This window comes from Anopheles bellator, chromosome 2 (genome assembly GCF_943735745.2).
Source record: "Anopheles bellator chromosome 2, idAnoBellAS_SP24_06.2, whole genome shotgun sequence".
Lineage (NCBI taxonomy): Eukaryota > Metazoa > Arthropoda > Insecta > Diptera > Culicidae > Anopheles > Anopheles bellator.
The window spans coordinates 81,297,446-81,317,978 of NC_071286.1; the positions used below are offsets into that span (position 1 = coordinate 81,297,446).

General features: G+C 50.5%; 1 protein-coding gene across 1 annotated transcript; it reads right to left on the minus strand.

The window, feature by feature from the left end:
- Positions 1-1,198: 1,198 nt before the first annotated feature.
- On the minus strand, positions 1,199-19,845 carry LOC131208173 (zwei Ig domain protein zig-8-like). The gene is made up of 8 exons (XM_058200823.1): positions 19,508-19,845; positions 13,252-13,335; positions 11,723-11,958; positions 11,528-11,644; positions 7,639-7,732; positions 5,185-5,312; positions 2,030-2,198; positions 1,199-1,317 (listed from the first exon to the last, which is right to left on the minus strand). Exons 1-8 carry the CDS (start codon positions 19,527-19,529, stop codon positions 1,199-1,201), a joined length of 969 nt encoding a protein of 322 aa, XP_058056806.1. The 5' UTR covers positions 19,530-19,845.
- Between the last annotated feature and the right edge of the window lie 688 nt (positions 19,846-20,533).

Here is a 20,533-nt window from a genome sequence, read left to right on the forward strand (position 1 = left end):
GATGTAAGTGTAACCAACAGAATGTACAGTTTCGAGAGAGGTTTCGTTAAGGTTCCCAGCCACAGTTTTGCTCCTTTTCTGATTCCTTCGCTGCCCGGCCCATTGCAGCGTTTCGTTGGGTTTTTTGTTATTTACTTTTGTATTTACCTCCATAACTAATACCTGAATAAACATCCAAAAAGTAACGCCGCCCGTTCTGGTCCTGTGGGTGAAATCCTTCGCAGTGTTCGCGGTTTGTACGCTTGGAAATGTTTTAATCGCTTCCACCAAACGATGATGATTTCAAATGATCTCGATCTCTTACCGAACGCGGACCACTATCCATCGAGAGACACCACCATACGGGCATAACTTTTACTTTAGTATTGAAATTTAAATCACAAGCGCTGTGTTGGCACCTTCTTTCGATCGTTGTTTAACGGAGTTCCGTTGCCGGCGATGCTGCTCTTGATTGTGTGCTTCTATCGTCTTTTTCGGAAACTAAACAGCGAACGGAACGAATTAAAGTTTGTCCTCACAATCCGACATAAAATGCACTCCTCGCGAGTGATGCTCCTTCGTCCTTCGCTGGCCCGGCCATTCCGGCTGGGCTGGCTGCATGTGTTCCCATAAGTGTTCCGTCCTGTCGCGTGCCTTGCGTTCGTCACTCGCCAAAAGTTTTGCATCGCTCGCTCTTTGTTCGTTCTGCCTAATTCTATGTCCCCGGCGCAGACGGTAGCGACCGTTTGCTCGATTCCCTCGGAGTAGTGCAAGAGTTTTCCCCCGGTTTTCACCCACTGCTTTGATTTGCTTCTTTGCCCCGCGCATTTTTTATGTTCTCGCTTCCGCCTCTTAATGATGTGATCGTTTCAATTATTTACCATCCCGAAGCTGGCCAAAAGATAATGAATTCTACGGGAAGAAAAATAAGGGGTGAAGTAACTAGTTTCCGGCCAGCGGTGGCCACTCGGTCTGTCGGCCCTATTTGCTATCAATTGTCGCTGTACAACCACAGCCCGGCCGGCCCCGGGAGTTCGGCTATGGTGTGGCGGCTATGTACAGAGGCAAACTCATTTGCGCCCGAAACTCCGTCCGGCAATTTCCATTCCGAGTCGAGGAGTTTGCGTTCCGGTTTCGTGTACTTTTTTTTGCTCTTCACCGTTATTATTTTCCTGGGATTCGAAAGTTATTTCTCGCGAAAGTGGAAATGCGAAAGATTTTATCGCACGCCCGTCCCGCGGACGCCGGATAACGCCATCAGGAGCAGGAACAGCATCGTCAGCAGGGCGCAATTGCTGCGCGTTTGCCAGCCCCGCTGAATGGCGGCCGGGTGCTCACCTGAGGATGATGATGATGATGATGACGACGATGAGGACGACAGCGAGGACGACAGCGACGTGTGCAGCGAGAAGCAGGCGGCGCACGGAGAACCGGTGCCAGCGGTGCAAAAGGGAGTGAAAAGTGAATAGAAAATTAATTTCATCGACATTCTGCGAGTCACATTCTGGAAAGGTGGCATTCGGCGCCCGTTTAACATTATGTTGCGCTGCACATACCAAATGCAACTAATAAAGGAAAGCTCGAATTGGGATGAAGAATTTCTTTCGAAAGGACCCGTTGCAGGAGTGGCAATCCGTTGTTGTAACTGCCACAAATTGGACCGGAAATCTATTGTTTTTCCAAAACTATTCCATCGTTTGAACGCCCAAGCCTTTAAAGCTCGGCTAACCGTGTCCTCTGCGGGTTGCGCAAAAAAAACGGGTTGCCACTTGCTCCGGAAACGAACCGACGAACTGTGGATGGCAAAGGGAGCCGAAAGATAGACCCAACCATACCGACCACAAGCGTGTTTGAACGTGAATCGAATTTGGCCCATGTTTGCGGTGCGTTTGGCGCGATAATCTCCAAAAGACAATCAGCGTGCGGGCCGATAACCGGCTCGCAGCATCGCGCCATCGCGATCAGCATCAAACACGGTGGCTGAACAAATTCACGAGTCACGGGATTGGGATCGGATCTGGGTGGGATGGCGATTCGCTTAGACACTTACCATTCAGCACGTGCACGTGCACGGTGATCGGGTTGGCGGTGGACGGCAGGCACGTGTACTTGCCGGTGTCGGAACCGCGGGCCCGCTGGATCAGCAGGTAGGAGGTCGTGATGTCACCCTTCTCCGTTATCACCGACACGCCGCCCCGGGGCGAGTCGTAATTAATTTCCTGTGCGTAATAAACGGCAAACATACAGCACAACAGCACACGAGCGCGGTCAACACACAGAGAAGCATCATTACAGCACGGAACGGAACGGAACGGGACGAAGGATTTCCAACGGGCGCACTGATCGCCGGATGAGATTGTATTTCGGGCACTGCAGATGTCGGTGAAGGTGTTTAATGAAATTATCGATAAAAACTCACGCGAATTGAGTTTTATGTTCTCGTTTGGTCGTTTGCGAAGTGTAACCGACAAGAAAAAACAACGGGAAGCGTCCCATCGTGGATTGAGCGGATCATGGGCCGTAGCCGAACTAACTTTACTTTAAACGTTTACATTTCTCCATCCAACGCAAGGGTTCTTGCGCGCCGACCCTCAGAGTGTAGGAACAAGTTCTAAACTCTACACCGTTCCACGGTACCCCTGGGGGGATTGCGTCACGGGATGGTGCGTCTTGAAATGGCCCACCCGGGAAAAGGGTCCCGGCGAAAAGTTTTAACCACATGAGGCATTTTCTTTTATTTGCCTTCAACAAGATTCGGTCCCACTGTCTCTCGCTCTCTCTCGCTCTCGTAAGGCGTTCCTAATCGCTGGCACCACTTTAGCGAACGGGGACGGGTATTTTGAGGATGTGTCTTGGCAATTTATTCAAAACATAATCCGACACAAATTCGCGGCATCCTGTTTACCTGCTTTGCCACACGGTTTGGGTGGCGCGTGCCCTACGACAAATCCTTTGGCAACACCAAAACACGGCTCGCTTGCGGTGTCGCTGTTTGTAAATAAATTACAAATTTATAGGCTCACGCGCTGGCTGGCTGGCTGGCCCTGATTGTGTAAACAACAGGTCCTTCCGTTCGCGAGGTGCTTAGGTCCGAAAACAACACCGAGCGCCGAGCGGCAGATGTTGGGAGACGCGAAAAACGCGACCAGAAGAAGATGGCTTCAAGGCACTTTGCTGTCATCAGCAAATCCGTCAAAAGTCCTGCGGCTTTCGGTGTGTATGGTGCTGGTGCGTGTTAGTTTAATTTTAAACTTTAATCTGCCCTTTAACCATCTCGAACGATAACCGTCAACCATTCGCGGAGAAGAACACGTCACACGCACCGGAACCCCTTTGGGGTGTTTAATTTTATTGCAATTTGTCAGTGAATCCACAAGCTTAAAGTTTACAACGGCTGGCCATGCTGGAAACGGGAAAACCGGGTCCTTCGGCACCACATTTTTTTCCGAAGCCAAATGAGCGAAAGTTGTGAAAGGATGTTGATTACGTTTTAAAAATGCAAAGCCCGCGGAAAACCGAACAAAGGACCGAAAAAGCACACACAACTTGGCCACGATGGCCCCACGGTTGTAGGTAAAAGTTTACATCACCGAGCATCATTTTTTTATGGTGCGGCTCGAAACTTTAATTTGCGTGACCCTTGTTGTTGTGGCCATTGGACGAGATTCAGGGTGCTTTCCTCTTTCGGTCTAGCAGAGTTCAAATGTGTACTGAGATTAAATTTAAAGTAAATATAATAAAGTAGAATAAACCTACACAAGCGCATACGAGTTGAGAGTTCTTTACGGCTATGCAGATGGTAAGTACCTATCTTCGAGCATTAGCATCGAACATGCTGAATCAGTGAACGCACAGGATCTATTGATAAAGGTAATCCGGAAGCCACTGGCCTGAAGGAATTATTTCAGAGCAAACAAGCTATGATTGCATAACAGCACAGGAGCGTCAATTCGATTTGATGATAAATAATATCCTATGTGATGTGCTCCTTTACCTTTCAGATTGAGGGCCCTATGGCCTGTAGTGGCCATGCAAATGAAATCTCGCAACAGAAGTTCCTTCATTCAGATGGATCTGAATTGATTTCTGCTTCTTAAACACATGGGTGAATGAGTCCAAAAGTGGGCCTACGGCTAATGGATGGCAGGCCACTTTTACATAACCTGTCCAATTTAATAACTACTTGTTTCCCTATGTTTTGCTATTGACTGTTTCATGACTTGACGGGCACCATCATCCAGCAGAAATGGGTTTTAAAGTGGGTGTCCCACAGTCCAATCCAAAGAACATCTCGTGGAAGACTCAGAAATCGATACCCTTTTGTTGCAACCACTTTCTGTAAACATAAATAGATGTTCCATTCGATCAGCTACCAATAGTCCCGATGATCTACGTATAGCATCAGCAAATGGCCCCCGAAGGCTCCATCAATGAGTACGGCCATTTTAGACCGCCACAGCATTCACCGGAACGCAAAAGAACCAACCACAGCTACTAACAGTGCGCCCCTGCGGCACAATCGGGTCTCGTTTCGTCCCCCTCGAAACTTCCTTGCGGTGCCTTCGACTCCGCACGGATTCGCAACATATTCGGCCGCTTGAATGGCAATTTTCTCGTCCCTTCACCCGCAACGATCGATTGCCTTCCGATGTTACATCGGCACATAAAAGCGGCTCCTGCCGCCGACCCGGAATGGGAAAGGGGGTTGGGGGCACGGGCACAGTGAAACAATATTTACCCACTTCCCGAAGACTTCCCGGGCCCACAAAAAGTCAACCTTTCCCGTGGGAGCGGCCGGAGGCGGACAGAAAGTTTCGATAAACAGTCCGGGGAGCCCAGGAAAGCGTATGATTCACTTCGCCAGTCCTTGGTCCTTCGCCCCACCCTCCCAACCGATTTAATAAGATTGCTTTGCCTACCCATTATCCAGAGCAGGGACCGGAACCTTTCGGCACCTACCTCCGCACCTGGGTTTCCTCCTGGGGTTCCTCCTGGGCCTAATCGAAGGCAAACACGGGGACACTGGACATATGCTGAGTCACCGGTAACCGCTGAACCCTTTCGCTCACGGAAACCCCGGTCATCGCTGATCGGGGGTGTCCCTATCGGCTATCGGCCCGGTCCCAGGATTATCGGCCTACGGATTCGACCCGTTCCGTGTCGTTGTGTATGGGTGTGTTTTATGCTTCTCCCCGTTTAACTTACCTCACCGTTGTGGGTCCACTGGATCAGGGGCGGGGGTTCCGGGAGATGCTGCACGATGCACGTCAGATTGACGGTCGAACCGGTGTCGATGTATAGGTCCGGTCCACCGACGATCGTTGTGAGGGGCTCTGGAAATGGAAACGCACGGGCGAGTGGGTGAGAAAATGATGGCCCTATCCTTGCTTATCCTTCCGGCCGCTCACGCAACGGGAGCCACGGGGGGAATATTTACTCCCGCGGCGTTTTTGACAGCCCGGTGCAGCTTGTGGTCTTATTTACAAGCCTCTCGAAAAACATTATCGAAACGTTTGTCGGGATTTGGCGGAGGATTTGGGGCTTCGGTTCTTAGCCTTTCGTAGCGCGCGGATTATTTGGCTAGCTTTTAGGGCTCAATGGAAATTTTAATAAACCTCAAATAATTGATTGAAAAGTAGTTGAGAGCTGCAGCTCCCTAATCCTAGTAGGCGTGGGCAAGGCTTAGAAGCGAAAAGTATGGAGTCCTGCGGAATGATATTCAAGGTCTACTACGACTGACGACATGACAGTCAAATAGTTGGACCCAAATGTATTAAAGCTCGTTTGATCAGAACTTTTGACTTTTCAGTGTCATAATGCTTCGCTGAAAATCCTGAATGTTCCTTTGAAAAAAGGTGGCTTTTTAATTACTTTGCATTTTTCCATCGCCCACGGGTAAAGCCTTCTAGAATTCCTTACCTGCGAAATGTTCTTCCCATAGCCCACCATCACCACGAACGTCGCCTAAACGCCGCTACGACCAGTTATGAATAAATTCGCCCTTTCCCGAACGGTAGGGACACTAATTAATCCTTTCCTGTCATTGGCCCAACGACCAGCCACCGATGGCCACCGATGGCCTGCGACTGTGAGACGGTGTTTAATCATTTTACCAACATCCAACATCCCGGCCGGCTTTAACCCCGGGACCGGGAACAACAGCAACAGCAGGAAGCGATTAAAGAAGCCAGTAATCGACTTACGGCCCCCCCCAAAAGTGGGTCCGGTTTCCGGTTCTGGTCGCGTTACGGGCTGTCAAACGTCGCGTTACAGCCACAGCGCCTCCACAGGTCGTTGTGACCGCGGCCATCTGCCAGTTGACAGCTGGCCAGGCCAAGCAAGTTAACATCATTCTCCACCGAGGCAGGCAGGCACGATGGCGGTGGCTGACCCAGTTTCGGGGGGTCGCGGGTTTAATTAAAAGCGAAGCGAAATATTTATCGCCACCGGAAGGGGGGGAGGTGCAAGAGGTCGCTCAGGTCAGCAAAACTGTCACCTGATAACGAAGGATACATCGTGTCCGTTTTGCGTCTTCCCCGTTTTTATTTTCCATTTTCCGCGTTATTGGGGCCGGGGCTGGAAGGCCGGTAGAAAGGGCACGAAGTAAATCACACACGCGTCGTGGGCACCGGACCCGGCCCCGGGGCTTTCTCCGCTTTCCCGGCGTCCCCGTAGATGGCGAGCTTATTGCGTGATTGCGTCCTCCAAAGGCATTAAGATTTATTACGGTAAGACAGCCAATCATGGAGCCCGGAGGCTGGCGACGAGCGGACGGGCGGACCGACGGGGAATACATTATTTATTCAGAATCGCTCGCTCTCGCCCGTCGACGCGCGGAAGGCTGTAGGAGGCACCGGTCAGGAAGGTCCTTCTTCCCGGGTCGTAACCTTTCCGGGAGCGGAGCAAACGAATCTGCCCGCTCACGGAGGGCCACTCGTGGGCGGGACCGCCCCGCAGGAAGTGGAAGCTCAGGACCCAACCCGAACACACCCGGTGCCACCGCGCTCGAGTGGGCGATTAAGTGGCGGAAGATTGAAAATTTTGCGTAGCGCGGCACCATGTTTTATGTAAACATTGAGGATGGCCATTCAGATGGAGTCCTTACGAAACTTCTTCCCGCCAATGAGGTGCCAATGAGCGATGAGCGATGAGCGATGAGCGATGATGATGATGATGATGATGATGGGAGGCAAAAGTGCGTTCTAATGTTGCCGCTGCCGGGCCCGGTATTGAGTTCCCGTGATTCCCTATTGTTCCATTTCGCCCACACACAGCCCTGGGGCCCGGAACGGGAACTTCATTTTCGTCCCGAGTCCTGCGGCGCTTTCAGATGGTTACGTGAACTCGATGGACTTCTTTTCTTCGGACTCAATTTATTTTGCCCCTTTTCCGGGGGCGGAGCGAAGAAATTGGACAAATGAAACCGGTACCATTGTCGAACCGGGAATGAGCTTTCTGGGGTCGCCCCTATTGTTTCGCGTATCGAGAATTCCACCCGAAACGGTGGGCAGCACGCAGAACAACGGCTGCCCAAGTCAATGCTATCGCCGAGAACCGAGAAGAGAATCCCCAAATCGCCGGGGTCGGTGTCTTGCGCCTGCCGTGATCGTGGTGAAGCCGTGTTTTGCCATCAACCAATATCCGAGTCCTTGTACTTACCAACGACCGACAGTGTCATCGAGTAGCCGACCGGGGGCGTCGTGGAGATTTGACACTCGTACACACCGGAGTCCCGCTGCTGAGGGTACAGCACCTGCGAAAGGACGAGAAGCAAAGAAGCGGAAGCTCATGAAACGGATGGTGGCCATAAACACCGGGCCACGATGTCAGCGAAGCGGGCCTCCGGCAGGTGATAACAGAGGCCGGGCGATAATAGAGCTGTAGTGTAGCGATTCGTGTCTTATGCTCGTCACCAGACGACATTCCCCGGGACCCGACGTTAAGGTTGTTGCTTGGCCACCACCCAATCAATTGCCACCGGGAGCGCCACCAGGACTACACGATGAGTATCAGCTGCCGATCAGCTCGCCTCCCCCGGGGACAACCTCGGGAGTTCCCTCGGGGTTCGACCTTTTCGTTCGAACCGGGATTCACGCCGGGAGTAAGGAGGATATCCCAAAATGGCTTCCACATGCGTTAGAGTCGAAAGCGACCGACTGATGCTCCAGACCGCTTCCTTCTGCGCCGTTTGACGACGTATTCGACCTCCACGCGACCTACGGGATCGATTTGTTCCGATGTTAGATGGCCGTGGCTAGCCGACGAACGCGAAAGTTTGAGGTTACCCTATCTTCACACCCAACTGATTCGGATAACATAACCAGCCCCCCGGGAATCGGAGCCTCGGAAGTGGGGTGGGTAGTTCCAGCACAGCAGATACCATCTCACCCGGGGCCAGCGCCGGACGACATTCGATCGCTTCGGCGGCCATCGTCTCGCTTCGGCCGCGCGCCTGTATCGGTTTTTATCTTTTCACTTTCGTGTCCATCTTTGCAGCGGCGGCGACCAGCGACCGAGACGGCCCATCCTTGCACTAATTACTAACCTCCGGCGGACGTGCCAGGCGGCCTCCGCTCGTTTCCTGCTTCCGGCCGACCGGCCAACCAGCCTGGGCCGAAAAGGGCAAAAGGGCAATTAGCTAGATCGTCCCATCGATAAGGGACGATCAGTTTGGACCACCGCAGCATGGGGGTGCCGGGTGTTATTGGGTGGCTTATTCGGTATCGCTCAGCAGACTTCCACCCCGGCGCGGTCTAATGGGGGTTGGCGTCTTGCGGCCCGACTCAGCCCGTTCACGCGAACCAGCACCGTAAATGGGTGGCCACGATGAATGATTTAATTCCACAAAATGTTGGGCCACGTTTTTCAGGCGAAGCAGCACAGCCAAACAATCGCAATCACTCAGTACTTTGGCTACTGGAATTCGGACTCGTTCGGGAAGTGCTTGAAAACGACGTCAATCACTGTCACCAACATCTGAATCAAATTATACGTCAAAATGCTAATTAGCATTTGCGATATAGTTAAACTTAAAAGTTCTTTGTTTCGCATAATGTTTGAAGCTATTCAACTGCGCATTTCCATTAAATTTTTTGTGCGGAATAAAATTTTTACCGCCAAAAAGGTTGAAAATATTGCAGAAGGCCTTCGGTGAGCAAGCTCTACCGAAAACAAGAGTTTGTAAGTGGTTCAAAATGTTCATAAATAGTCGAGAAAGCGTTAAAAATGAGGTATCCCGCGTTGAACTATTCGTCCTTAAAATCAATGAATTGATGCTTCAAAATCGTCGTTTGATAATCCGAGATCTTATTACCCTTGCCGGAATATCGCAAGGACCATTGAAATCCATTTTGATTGACGATTGATTTTCGGGATCGATTTGTGATCAATTCGATACAAACTCGACCCAGATCGTTCCGCAACCACCAAGTATTCGTCTGATCTAGCACCATGAGACTTTAGGCTATTTGTTGAACTAAAGAACTCCGTGGACACCTTCTAACGCCAATAGTTGAGATGGATGCCGCATTGCACTGTAAATTCTAGTTAAATCATCGAAATAAAGAGTTATATTAAATATGAATTGTTCATTTAAAATTTGTTCAACTCTTTAAAGATTTTATCCATCAAACTACAGAGAGTTTCATAGTTCCGGCCAAGCCCTTCGCGTTTGCTCCGTGTTCCCCTTCAGATGTCGATTCAACGTTCATTAGCGTTTGCTTCGCTTCGTCCAATCAGATTCCAACAGCAAAACGGGATTCTAACAGCAATCTGCATCGTTTGTGAGGTAGATACCCTCCACATCCTAGCAGCGGTGTGTGGCCAGATTGGATTACCGGGTGAGTGATGAATAAAAGCATAATTTCTTCACCCATTTCGAGTCCTGCACCGCGTTAGATGCTCGGCGGACGCCCAAGATAAGGTAACACCAAGCGCCCGTTCCACGAACCGGGTCGCGCCCACGGTCGCTGACAAGATGGATTGATCGGAAGGACTCGGCAGCGTGGACTGAGCAGCTCATTTATCATCGACCCGGCCAAGGACCCTTCGTCGGCGGACGGAAGGGCGCTGTGGACCACTCGGTGTAATGTTTCCCTGTTTATAATAGTTTTATTGCACCCAAGATGAAGCCGAAGGAGCGGTCCACTATGTCCGGGCGCGCGTCTTGAGTCCCTTTCTTTCGAGAGTCCTTCCGCTGGTCCCGCCTGCGGTTTCCGACGCCACCCCATCCGGCGGATGGTGGCAATTAAACTCTGGCTAAACGCAACCCATTAGTCACTTGGTGTAGTGATTAATACTGGCGTATTTGCTGTCGCACCCGGCCCTTGCCACTTCCGAAGCGTCGCTCACCATTTATCTCATCCGGACGAGCCCCGGAGTGTCCTTCCCGGGGCTAACGCCAGCACTTTCGGGAGTTCCCGGCGTTTTTCTGCCCCCGGGCCGTGGCGGCGATTAGTAAACACGAATTCCAAAGTGCGACGCGGCTACAAGACGCGGGACGAGTTTTGATCCTTTACGTAAGGCTTCAGACACTTAGCCAGCCAGCCAGACAGGCACGTTCCATCACTTCCAGCCCATTTCCCGCAATCGGGCCCGGGAAACGCCCGGAGCAGATTGGTTATTGTGGCTGTCGCGTGGCACTTCCCTCCGTAACTGTGTCTTAATATTTATCACTTCAATCTCTCTCTCTTTCCCTCTCACTGGGCTGCCTCTTGCGGAAGCGACCCCAACCAGTTTCTGGCGCTGTTGTCGCCATTTTGTGTGCCAATAAATTAATCGATAAGCATCTTAAGCCAAACTCCGGAAGACTCCGGAACGGGACCGTACTGGAACGAAGTGGATTAGAAAATTGGTCAAGTGGCGAAGAAGAAATGTACGTCCCGTTGGAATACTGGGCATTATTTACGTCACTTGCGACCTTCATGTGGTCCGACCGATTCGATTTTCAGAGTGTCCGGTGCTTTAAGACCATAAGGAGCCCCAGAACCCCATTCGGTGCTAGAATTAACAAAAACGTCGCCATTCCGTGAAGCGATGGGTCGACCTTCAATCTGCCCCAAACCCTGTGACTGTGACAGCGACCCCGAAATCTATCGCCACTCCCAAAAACCCCGCAAGTGGGCCAGCGATGCGATACATGAGCTATTAACCAGGACAGTGCGGTCCTTGCTTCGGGTGGTTCCCATGACGGAGATAGAGAGCCCGGATAGCGATTTCCATTTAACTTTGTGACCTCCCCGGGGAAAGCCGATACTACGCGGTGCCTCAAGCCAGCAGACATCGGATGTCAGTCTCTATCACTCTATCTATCTCTCTCTCTCTCTCGCTCACTAGTGCCGGCCCAAAAGGGGTCACATCGGGACCCGTAGCCGTCGTCGTCGGATGGACGGGTTAACGTGGGTTAATTTTCTGCCAGCTTAAATTCAATTTATTTTTATCGTTCCCATTATGCGCGGAAGGTCCGGTTTTGGGACCGGAGGGCCGACGCTGTAATTACCATGCGACAAGACCCTGCTCCGTTTCTTTTAACGGTGCGTCGACGACTCACCTTCAGCGACCAGTCGTCGAGCTGCGGATTGTGGACGCTCTGGTACCGCTGGTCGGAGGTGTAGGTTGCCTTCCCGACCGTCAGCAGGTGCAGATCGCGGTGCCGGATCCAGGAGACCTGTTGGGCAGCAGAAACCCGAAAGGGGATCGTTCTTAATTAAATCATTCGCCGGGCCCCGGGAGCGCGGGAACTTACCGTCCGGTTGCCCAGATTCCGGACGCGACAGTTCAGGTAGGCCGTGTTGCCGACGAGGGCGGTGATGTTGCGCGAGGCCGAAATGTCAAAGTACGGGCCGCGGTCGAGCGGGTTCCGGGCGAGCGCTTCGTCGTCCAGCTCCGTCTCGTCGAAGGACGACGTCTGGAAGTAGTGCTTCGGTGGTGTGTACGTGTGCGGTTCATCGATGTCCATCGTGTAGGAGCAGTGCAGGCGACCTTTACGGGGGACGGATGGAGTTCAAATTAACAAGCATAATCCTTTTTTTGGTCGCGGGTTGCGGATTGGTTCCAGGACGGCTAAGCCATGTGCCATTAAACACGCACCGGCGTCACGGTTCAATTACGCAGGCAGATTGAGTTTAAAAGTGGAACATTTGGGGACTTTGGGGCCACCATTTTATTTGCCAAGGGTTGTCGAGTCAGCAAAATATCGGGTGTTTTTTCCGGCGGTGGATACCCTCTTCGGGTGGTTAACTTTTTGCTCGCGCGCTTCTTTTGAGTACTTGTTGTACGTTACCACGACTTATTTATAACCGTTCCAGGGAGGAACGTTGTTTCCATTAAGTTGAAACAAATCACATAAAGCGAATACGCAGATCCGTTGTGTTACTCATCCGCATTCGCATGCAATTTTTGCATATTATTTCAGTGCTCGGTCGATGAGCATAGCACAGCTCAGAAGCTTCGGCAACCATAGCTCAATCCCATTTCCCGATTTGGCACACCCGATTTGCATAATGTACCATGGTGTGCCATTTCGTGCCACGAACGATGAAACGCATCACGGGCATCGCCATTCCGTCAGAACAATCTTTATTTGAGAAAGTACGATTTGAATCAAATTACCATTACCGTTTTCAATTCTGATGGCCGTGCTAGCTTTTGGACTAATCGGTAAAAGAAAATGGCTTTCGCTGTGACCGAAAACTGCGGACACGACCTGCACCCGGCTCAGCTGAGCGGATTGTTTTCGCTCGTTCCGCGTGCACTCGAAGCACATTAGTCCTCCGAGCACCAGGCGCCTCCATCGAGCATATTAATTCAATTTTCTTACAAAAACCTTCCTCCTTCTAAAAGTACCCACCATCTTACAGACGAAGATGGAACCGTAGGTAAGCGATAGTAAGGCTGAGCCCAGTGCAACTGGAGAAGAGCGAAAACTGAACCGAAACGCTACGCACGATCCAGAAACTCATCCGCTCGTTACGCAACGCAACGGGCGGAAGTAAAGCGCCCATCGGCGACGGACGCGCATGTCAGTGTTTCCGGTGAAAATTGTGGCTCGAAACCACCAAGCCACCGCGGTGGGGTCCCTAGTGGGCGCTAGGAAATGGAAACGAAATTGCAGTGCGCTAACAAAATACAACTCGTGTACGCCACGCTCCGTGCAACATTCTGCTCGAACGGTCACATGGGTAAGACATCGGCTGCGAGTGCGGACAATACGGCTGGCGCCCGACCGGGCGTGGTTGGCAAAACGGGAAAACTTGTGAATTGCCCCCTACTTACCGTAATTTATGTTTAAAATAATCATCACCACCGCTAGCTGCCTCATGCTCATGCTGCTAGTTGGCCGACCGTTGGCATCGTAGTCTGTGGGAGAGAGCGAGAGAGAGAACCGGAAGGACAAGAGGGAAAAAAATCAGAGAATTTGTAGAACACAATGCACCATCACACTGTCGAGGGCCTGCAGTGGCTTATCAGATGGGTCGATTTGCAAAGTAAACCGCTCGTCGAGGCAAACCGGAATGTCCTCGCTGTGTTGCTGCCCGTGCAGCGCGCTCGTGCGACTCGTGTTACGCAATACGAGCAGCAATGGGGCCGGCCATGGCCACACCGGCCACCACATATAAAAGCTCCAGGCCCGGGCCGGACGAGAAAGCGAAAGCATTCCAAGAAATCTCATTCCGCCTTCGGAGCAACAAAGTTGCTCCTTCCGAGAGTCCTGCCCAGCACACTGCTGGCCAGCACTGCTCAAGGCCAAGGACTTGGCAGAGTTTCACTTTAACGCTTTGCATAATGGAACTGTTTACTGCGAGCCTTGTGTGTGCACCGCAGGACCACACGGCTGGCCAAATCGGCCGGCAATCTTCAAGCAGCGAAACAGGAAGCCACACGCGCCACGTGGTAATGCCCGTAATCTTTAGGTAGAATATTTCGGAAATCCCACGAAGGCCTCGGTGGTGTAGATTAAAATGGCTTCCATCAAGTGGTACAAGTTTTAAAAATGGTTCCACTCAAAGCCATACTTGCAATGCAAAACTGGACAAAAAGTGGGTCTTCCGTGGCGACAGAACACGGGAAGTCCTGTGGTTTGCCCACCAGGCACCGGTGTTGCCAGGATTATGGTCCTTTCGGTGTTGCAATTTTTGCGTGTCCTGACATCCACGAAGAGGCCACAGCCAAAAAGTAGACGTCTCGCCGGTGTGACCAACCGAAACCGCGCCCTTGGTGGGAGCTCATTTTTCATTAATGCCGTACCAAAGCCGTGGGGACATGGCAACGGGCCGAAAAGACACCGGTCGGCCGGCCGGCCCAGAACAGAACGCAGCTGACGAAAGTATCCTTTGTGATGGTGACAACTTGTTTTTTCAACTTTCATCATTTCGGCACAGTGGTCCTTTTTCGCTTTCTGTGTCCCAATCTATTCCAGCCACTCGGGGGTGCCATTGGAGTGAAAAAGTTGCCCAAAAGTTGGCCAACATGATACCGCAACTCGTACGGTAGTCACGGCCAACGGTCGGTCCACCTTCGAAGCTGGCTACTAATTAGCACCCTTCGATGGTGAGCAAAGCGTTACCATTGAAGTAAGCCATGGAGACGGTTATTTTTTCTCCCGTGGCTGTCTCCTATCCCGTGTGTCATGATAGTTCAGCAACGCAGCCCAGTCTCAGCGAGTTTCAGGGTCCTTCAGGGTCCAGTGTTCCAGGTTGAGGAAAACTTTTGAAAAGAACTTTGGCCAGCTAATTGGTGGCAATGTGGTGGCACTTTCGTAGGGGAGAAATGCCATTACAGGGCCGGGTGTTGCAAAACTCTCACCATCGCCCACGGGGAAGGATCAAGGATTGAAGCGAAGACACTTGAAACACGACAAGAGCACTCGATAGTTGCGAGGATTTGAATTAAGATCTACCGGATGCGTCTTCATGGAGCTGGTGCGAGTGGTTCCAGGACACAAGGAAGAAGCTTCTTCAAGGTGTGACTGCTTTCAACGTGACAGAAAATGTATCCCACCGTTCACCGGTCGGATTTGTGGCGGACATCGTCCACAATCACGTTGGTTGGACTCGGGCGCAAAGACAGGAACCACGGCCACTGACCACTTGTTCAATGTTGGCACGTGGTCGGTTTGTGCGAAGACAGGGCAGTGGTTACTCCTCAGAAGCATATAATCGCCAGACTTCCGACGTGGCATTACTTCTACAGAGTAATTAGATTGTCATGCACGTTACGTATGACGGCCGGTGGTTAGTGATGCTCGGGCACTCCCTCGATTAGGCCACCAAAACTCGACGGAACCGAAGGTTCACGGCAAACTCTGCCACTTTCTGCCATCTTCTGCCGTCTCGGCTGATGGCAGAAAACGACGGAGCAGATTACAGCGGGAAGCTTTCTCTTTCGTACTACCAACGGAAGCAGCCGACTAAGAGGCTTAATTAAGACGACAGCTGACACTTTGAGACGGCCGATGGAGGAAGCTACCTGGGAGTGGTCGGTATGCGGTACGGTAGACGGACAAAAGCACATCGTAAACTGCTCAGCTCATGGATCAGTGACGGTATCGTTGCGTTACTTATCGTCAGATAAAGCCATTACGAGGTAGTCTCGATCCTTCCTCGTTGGTTATGAGTTCGGGCGATACCGAGTGAAGAGGAAAAATGAGTGAAGAACTTTGACGAAAGTTTTCGCCCATGGCCGACAACACTTTGCTCAGGTGCAGCACTGCTCTTGATGGGGAAGTTTTGGAAATGTGCATAAAGATGCACGATTCGGAAGGGAAGTTTTTGTTTTATTTAAAAGTGGGAATGTTAAACGTTGCAAAGCAAGGCTGCTCTTGGCTTCTGCTGTACGACAGGTCAGCTTAAAAGTTGGTGCCTTCGTATAATTAATTAAAAGGAATCCTTGTGCTGTAGTTCATATGAAGGAATTATTAAAAGAACAGAAAAATACGTTAAAGAAGATTGATATAAATTAAACCAAATCATTTTTCAGTGAATTAAACTAGTTTTTCGCCACAGTGAAACATATTGTATAAAATTAGTCCTAAGCCTGCCGCAACAGCTGGGCGATAAATTCTAGGAAAATGCTAATTAATGACGGGTATTATTGTGAGTTACTTTTTACCTTCCGAACCGCTCTATTCACCCGGTTGTCGGAGCCAAGACAAAAAAAAATACAATTTTAAGGCAAAAATGATAACAGACCATTAATTTTCAACACAATGAAACTGTGCATTAAAGCGCGACCAGAGCATTATGCGTGACCGTTTGGCGCGTTGCTGAGAACTTTACCGAAACGCAACTCGGTGATTAATGTTCGCGTGCTGCTGACCGGCCGTCTGTTAGTAACCCCAACACAAAAACCGGCTACTTAATGTCGGCGGTGGTCTCGGTCAGTGAAGCGGACGGTATTTTCTAAACATTTAATGACCACAATTCATAATGAAACAATCCAAAGGTAATTTCGATGGTCCGTGATGGTCACCAAACCGTGATGGTACACCGTGACCGTCGCTAGTGCGATGCAGTAATCGTTCCGGGATGTTTCTCACCACACTGGCACAAACCCTCGGTGGCACAAGTTAGCACCAGCGTTTATGTTTTCCGATGACACAATAATTGAATTAATTGTTCACAACATGTGCGATAATGAGTTTCATAATTTATGGTACACCATCGAACGTGACAAGCTGCTGTCCCGTCCGTTGCCCGGTTGGGGCACTTCAAAGTGCCCGGAAGCTACGGGAAACCGTCACTGTGGGTAAACGGCTGGCCATAAACCAAGCCCCGGGTCGTACAGTCGTATAAATAATGAGTAAAACCCCTTGTCAGGCTGACAAAACTTTCACCCGGGAGGGTCCAACCTCGTGACCCAGTGTGGGCCACCGTTGGTGCCGAACACGGACGACACCTGCAACGCCACCGGGCGGTTTAACACAAATCGTGTTAGACGGCCGTGTTTATGGTTAATCCGCTTCGAAGTGTTTTAGTTGCTGACAATAATAATGATAAAAAGGACACCCAATTTCGCGCCATGCTCATGATGCAGCTATCCCGCAGAGATTTGTTATGAGCCCGGGCCCACTTTAGGTGGCACGTAACCGAGCCAAACGAGGCCTGGCGAAATTAAACCGATGGCATTTTTATCGGTCAAGTAACTTATGTGTTATAATTTTCCAAACAAAATGGATCGCTTCTTTTAATCTGCTTCAATCAACTCGGGGTGCCTTCTGAAAGAGCTCTTGTTTCCAAATAGTACAGTAACTGTTTAGTAATTCGGCGGTGCTTCATTCATAAAATTGCCATTTGAAGAAGCTTTCCCCTCAATTGCAGCGCTTGCGAAGGAACGATACCATTTCTGTGGCCGCTCACCCAAGTAATAAACATTCATTCATTCAAAGTGTCAAAACTGACCATTCATTACGCTAACGACTCCCTTTGGAATTCATAATAAAACTAGGCCCTTTTTTGGGGCCCATTTTTTCCTCGTCATGTTCCACAATGCCGGCACACGATTAGTATTCGCCTTGGCTACATCCTGGTCTCCTTTCCTGGGCCGGGCCGGAAAATGAATCGTTTATAGTCTCATTACTATTCCGCTCGTAGATTCTAGCGATTTTACTGCCGAATCCAATCATCGGGATCACGCTGCCTCGCTGACCCACAATTCACAAGTTAAGCTCTTTGTTTACTCACAATCAGTTGAGCGCGTGGCGTACGAAGAAAGTGGGACCGCGCCTCCCACTCAGAAGGTCCTCAACGGTGGGGAGGGTGAGGGGAAAACGGAACAGATAGAACGTGCCACCTTCCGCTAGGAAAAGGTTCAGCATACACATCGTTTGACCCTTGGACCCGTACGTGGTTGCGAATGTCGTTAGCGATAAAGTTTCACGAATCTAAACTTTTCGTATGTTTAAATGAAACCGGTTTGAAGTTTAACTTTCTTCTTGAAAAGTATAGTATTAGTACAAGTGATTATCAAAATTAAACATTATAAACAAATGGTTTGATTTCTTAATGGTGTAATCTGTTACGGCGTGAAGAGCCCCAAAAAACGTTAGGATTCAAACCCACAAAACTGATTTCCCCGATGGGTGTTATCAATTCACTCATAATTGAAACCTTTCGCCAGGCGATAATGCGAAATCGATCAGGCTGTTGATCCATACGAGATGCGCCTCTTCCATTTAATTCTTGCTCTCTCTCTTTTTCAATCTATCTCTTTCATACTCTCTGTTTCTCTGTCAACAAAATGGCCAGCTGGATTCCGGAACGTTAGCAAATCCCTGGGCGAACAGCGAAGCGGTTCACTGAACCATTCGTTTTCTTGAAAATTAATAGCAATGCTGCCTGGCTGGTGGGCCACCCCAGCGCATATTCTTGACGGATGATTGCAATTCAAAAGATTCATTGACCTTTCAGCAATTCACCAGTAAGCTGGCTTTGCATGGCTCAATTCCGCCAGCGAATTGTTGCATAAACATGACATCGGCAAGCGGCAATGTAAAATTATTCCGAAACGAAGCATAAAAAACAACCCAGCAAATTGCACGTATTGCTGTGCCGACGCCAGCCGGAAAACGGCAACGATAATAAACGGAACGGAATCGGGACAATAAACAAATGAGTGTGACATAAATACGTCACTTGTTGAGGGGGCCATAAAAAGAAAGCCTTCCGAGCGGAACACAGATGGAGAGACACACAGAGAGGGGGAAAGAGAGAATCAGAGCAAATTGTTAACTGGCAGCAAACAAGCGACCCGATGGCAATCAATTCCGCAATCAATTTCGTCACCTGCGCCTCGCCGAGACCACGGTCGACGGGGCTGATTGATGAAAAACTTCAAAGACTTTTCCACCGTTCCGTTTCGTGCGACTTCGCGGGAAGCAACGATTTATTCTTTTGCCCATCCAGCATCGAATTGAATGCCTGTCTCATTTTCCGAGGCTTAACTGGAAAGCTTTGGCGTATTGTCGCCAGATCGGTGGGCCGGTCGCAATGCAAACTCGCTTTTGCCCGTGTTATTTTCGGCTGCCAATGGAAATCACTTCAGAGCCGGAGGCTTTTATCGGTGCGGGCTGTTTGTTTGACTTTTGCCAGCACCCACCAACGCCACGGCTGTTCCGCTACGCCACGTGTCGTGTTTTTCTGCGCACAACAAATATTGCAACAATTTTCGAAGCCAAAAAACCCGGCCGATGATTTTCCACTTTTCGCCCCGGTGTTGCGGGGCCCATTGTGAACGGCACCGGTTAGCAAACACAACCACTGACACCGGCCAAGGACTTGGCGGTAGGCCCGAACGGCCCGAAGGCCACGGGCAGGAGAAGAAAGAAAGCCAAAAAAGCTAACCCGAAGCGTGAAATACGTTACTTTCGTTCAAACAGCCTCCGGTCGGTGGTGGTCTGAAAATTAACCGACCCCAGCCGACGACGGTGGTTTCGAGTAAATTATCCTTTTCCAACGCCCCGGGAAAGTTGGACCAAATTATGGTCCCGATGTCCGTATGTGGGGTGCTATGGGAAGGGACAGAGAACGGATACCTTTATTGCGAAAAGTAGTCATTCATTTGTTCCAGCTTGACACTTGCGAACGGACCGGACCGGAACGTGTTTGTTTTATCCTTCCGAGCCCATTGTATTTCGATATCCTTGTTTTTGTTGCTGCTCCGTTTTGTTTTATTTTCCGTCAGAAGGGATTGAATTTTTTCTCCCTCCGTTTTTTTTTTCTGGTTGGTGGTAAAATCACAGCCTCGAAAACGGGTCCACTTTGCACACCTAAGGGCAGTTCACCTTCACTCCGACAGGCCGTAAAGGATTTTTATAATCCATTGGTCACAGTAAGCACGTCATGAATTGCGCCGTTTCATCTTCCGCCTCCATGGTCACAGCTCTTGGCCACACTTGTATGGGGGGATTCGATTTTTTGCTGTCCCCCCTCCCACCCTCACTTTGCTATCTACACGAGTTAGGTCACACTTCCGGCGGGGCTATCACGGGGCGGCACACGTTAGCAACAAATCATTCGAAATTGGGTCAATTCCATTCGGGGAGAATAAACTTCACTTCGGCACACATCCACACACACACACTGAGAGATCCCGTCCGGTTACGATTTGACGTAAATTTTTAGTGCCAATCGAAGGGACGCACAGGATGCGAAACACGCGGTCAGGATCACGGCTCTCGATTGACTGAAACCCGCCTTGTGAACTGTTTCGCCATCGAGCAGCCCGAAACTTCACGGCCTCCTGTGCATTCACTCACGGGCTCACCACGTGAGAGCCCAGCTCACGAAGCTTCCTCACTGCCTCGCCAAACGTTCATTCGTCTCTCGCGAGATGACCACGTGGTGCGCATGATCTCTCCACCGGATACCGGATGTGAGGTCACCGTTTGAAGTTTATGTTTTGCTGTCAACCAAACGCTCCCCCCTGCTAACCTTGATCACCCGGTGCGGCGGTTGGAGGGTCCGTCCTTGCTGGCAGCACCGATAAAGTTGTGACGCGGTAGCCGCTGGCCACAGCACGGCCCTGCGGATCGAAGGTCGCGACTCATCGACGATGTCCG

Bases quoted from the DNA above. Each gene is read 5' to 3' on its own strand.
- LOC131208173 (XM_058200823.1), bottom strand. From the start codon at position 19,529: ATGACTACTTTTCGCAATAAAG. The intron at 13,336-19,507 runs GTATCCGTTCTC...TCTCTCCCACAG, and splicing joins GACTACTTTTCGCAATAAAG to ACTACGATGCCAACGGTCGG. The intron at 1,318-2,029 runs GTAAGTGTCTAA...CATCATCCTCAG, and splicing joins GCACGTGCACGTGCTGAATG to GTGAGCACCCGGCCGCCATT.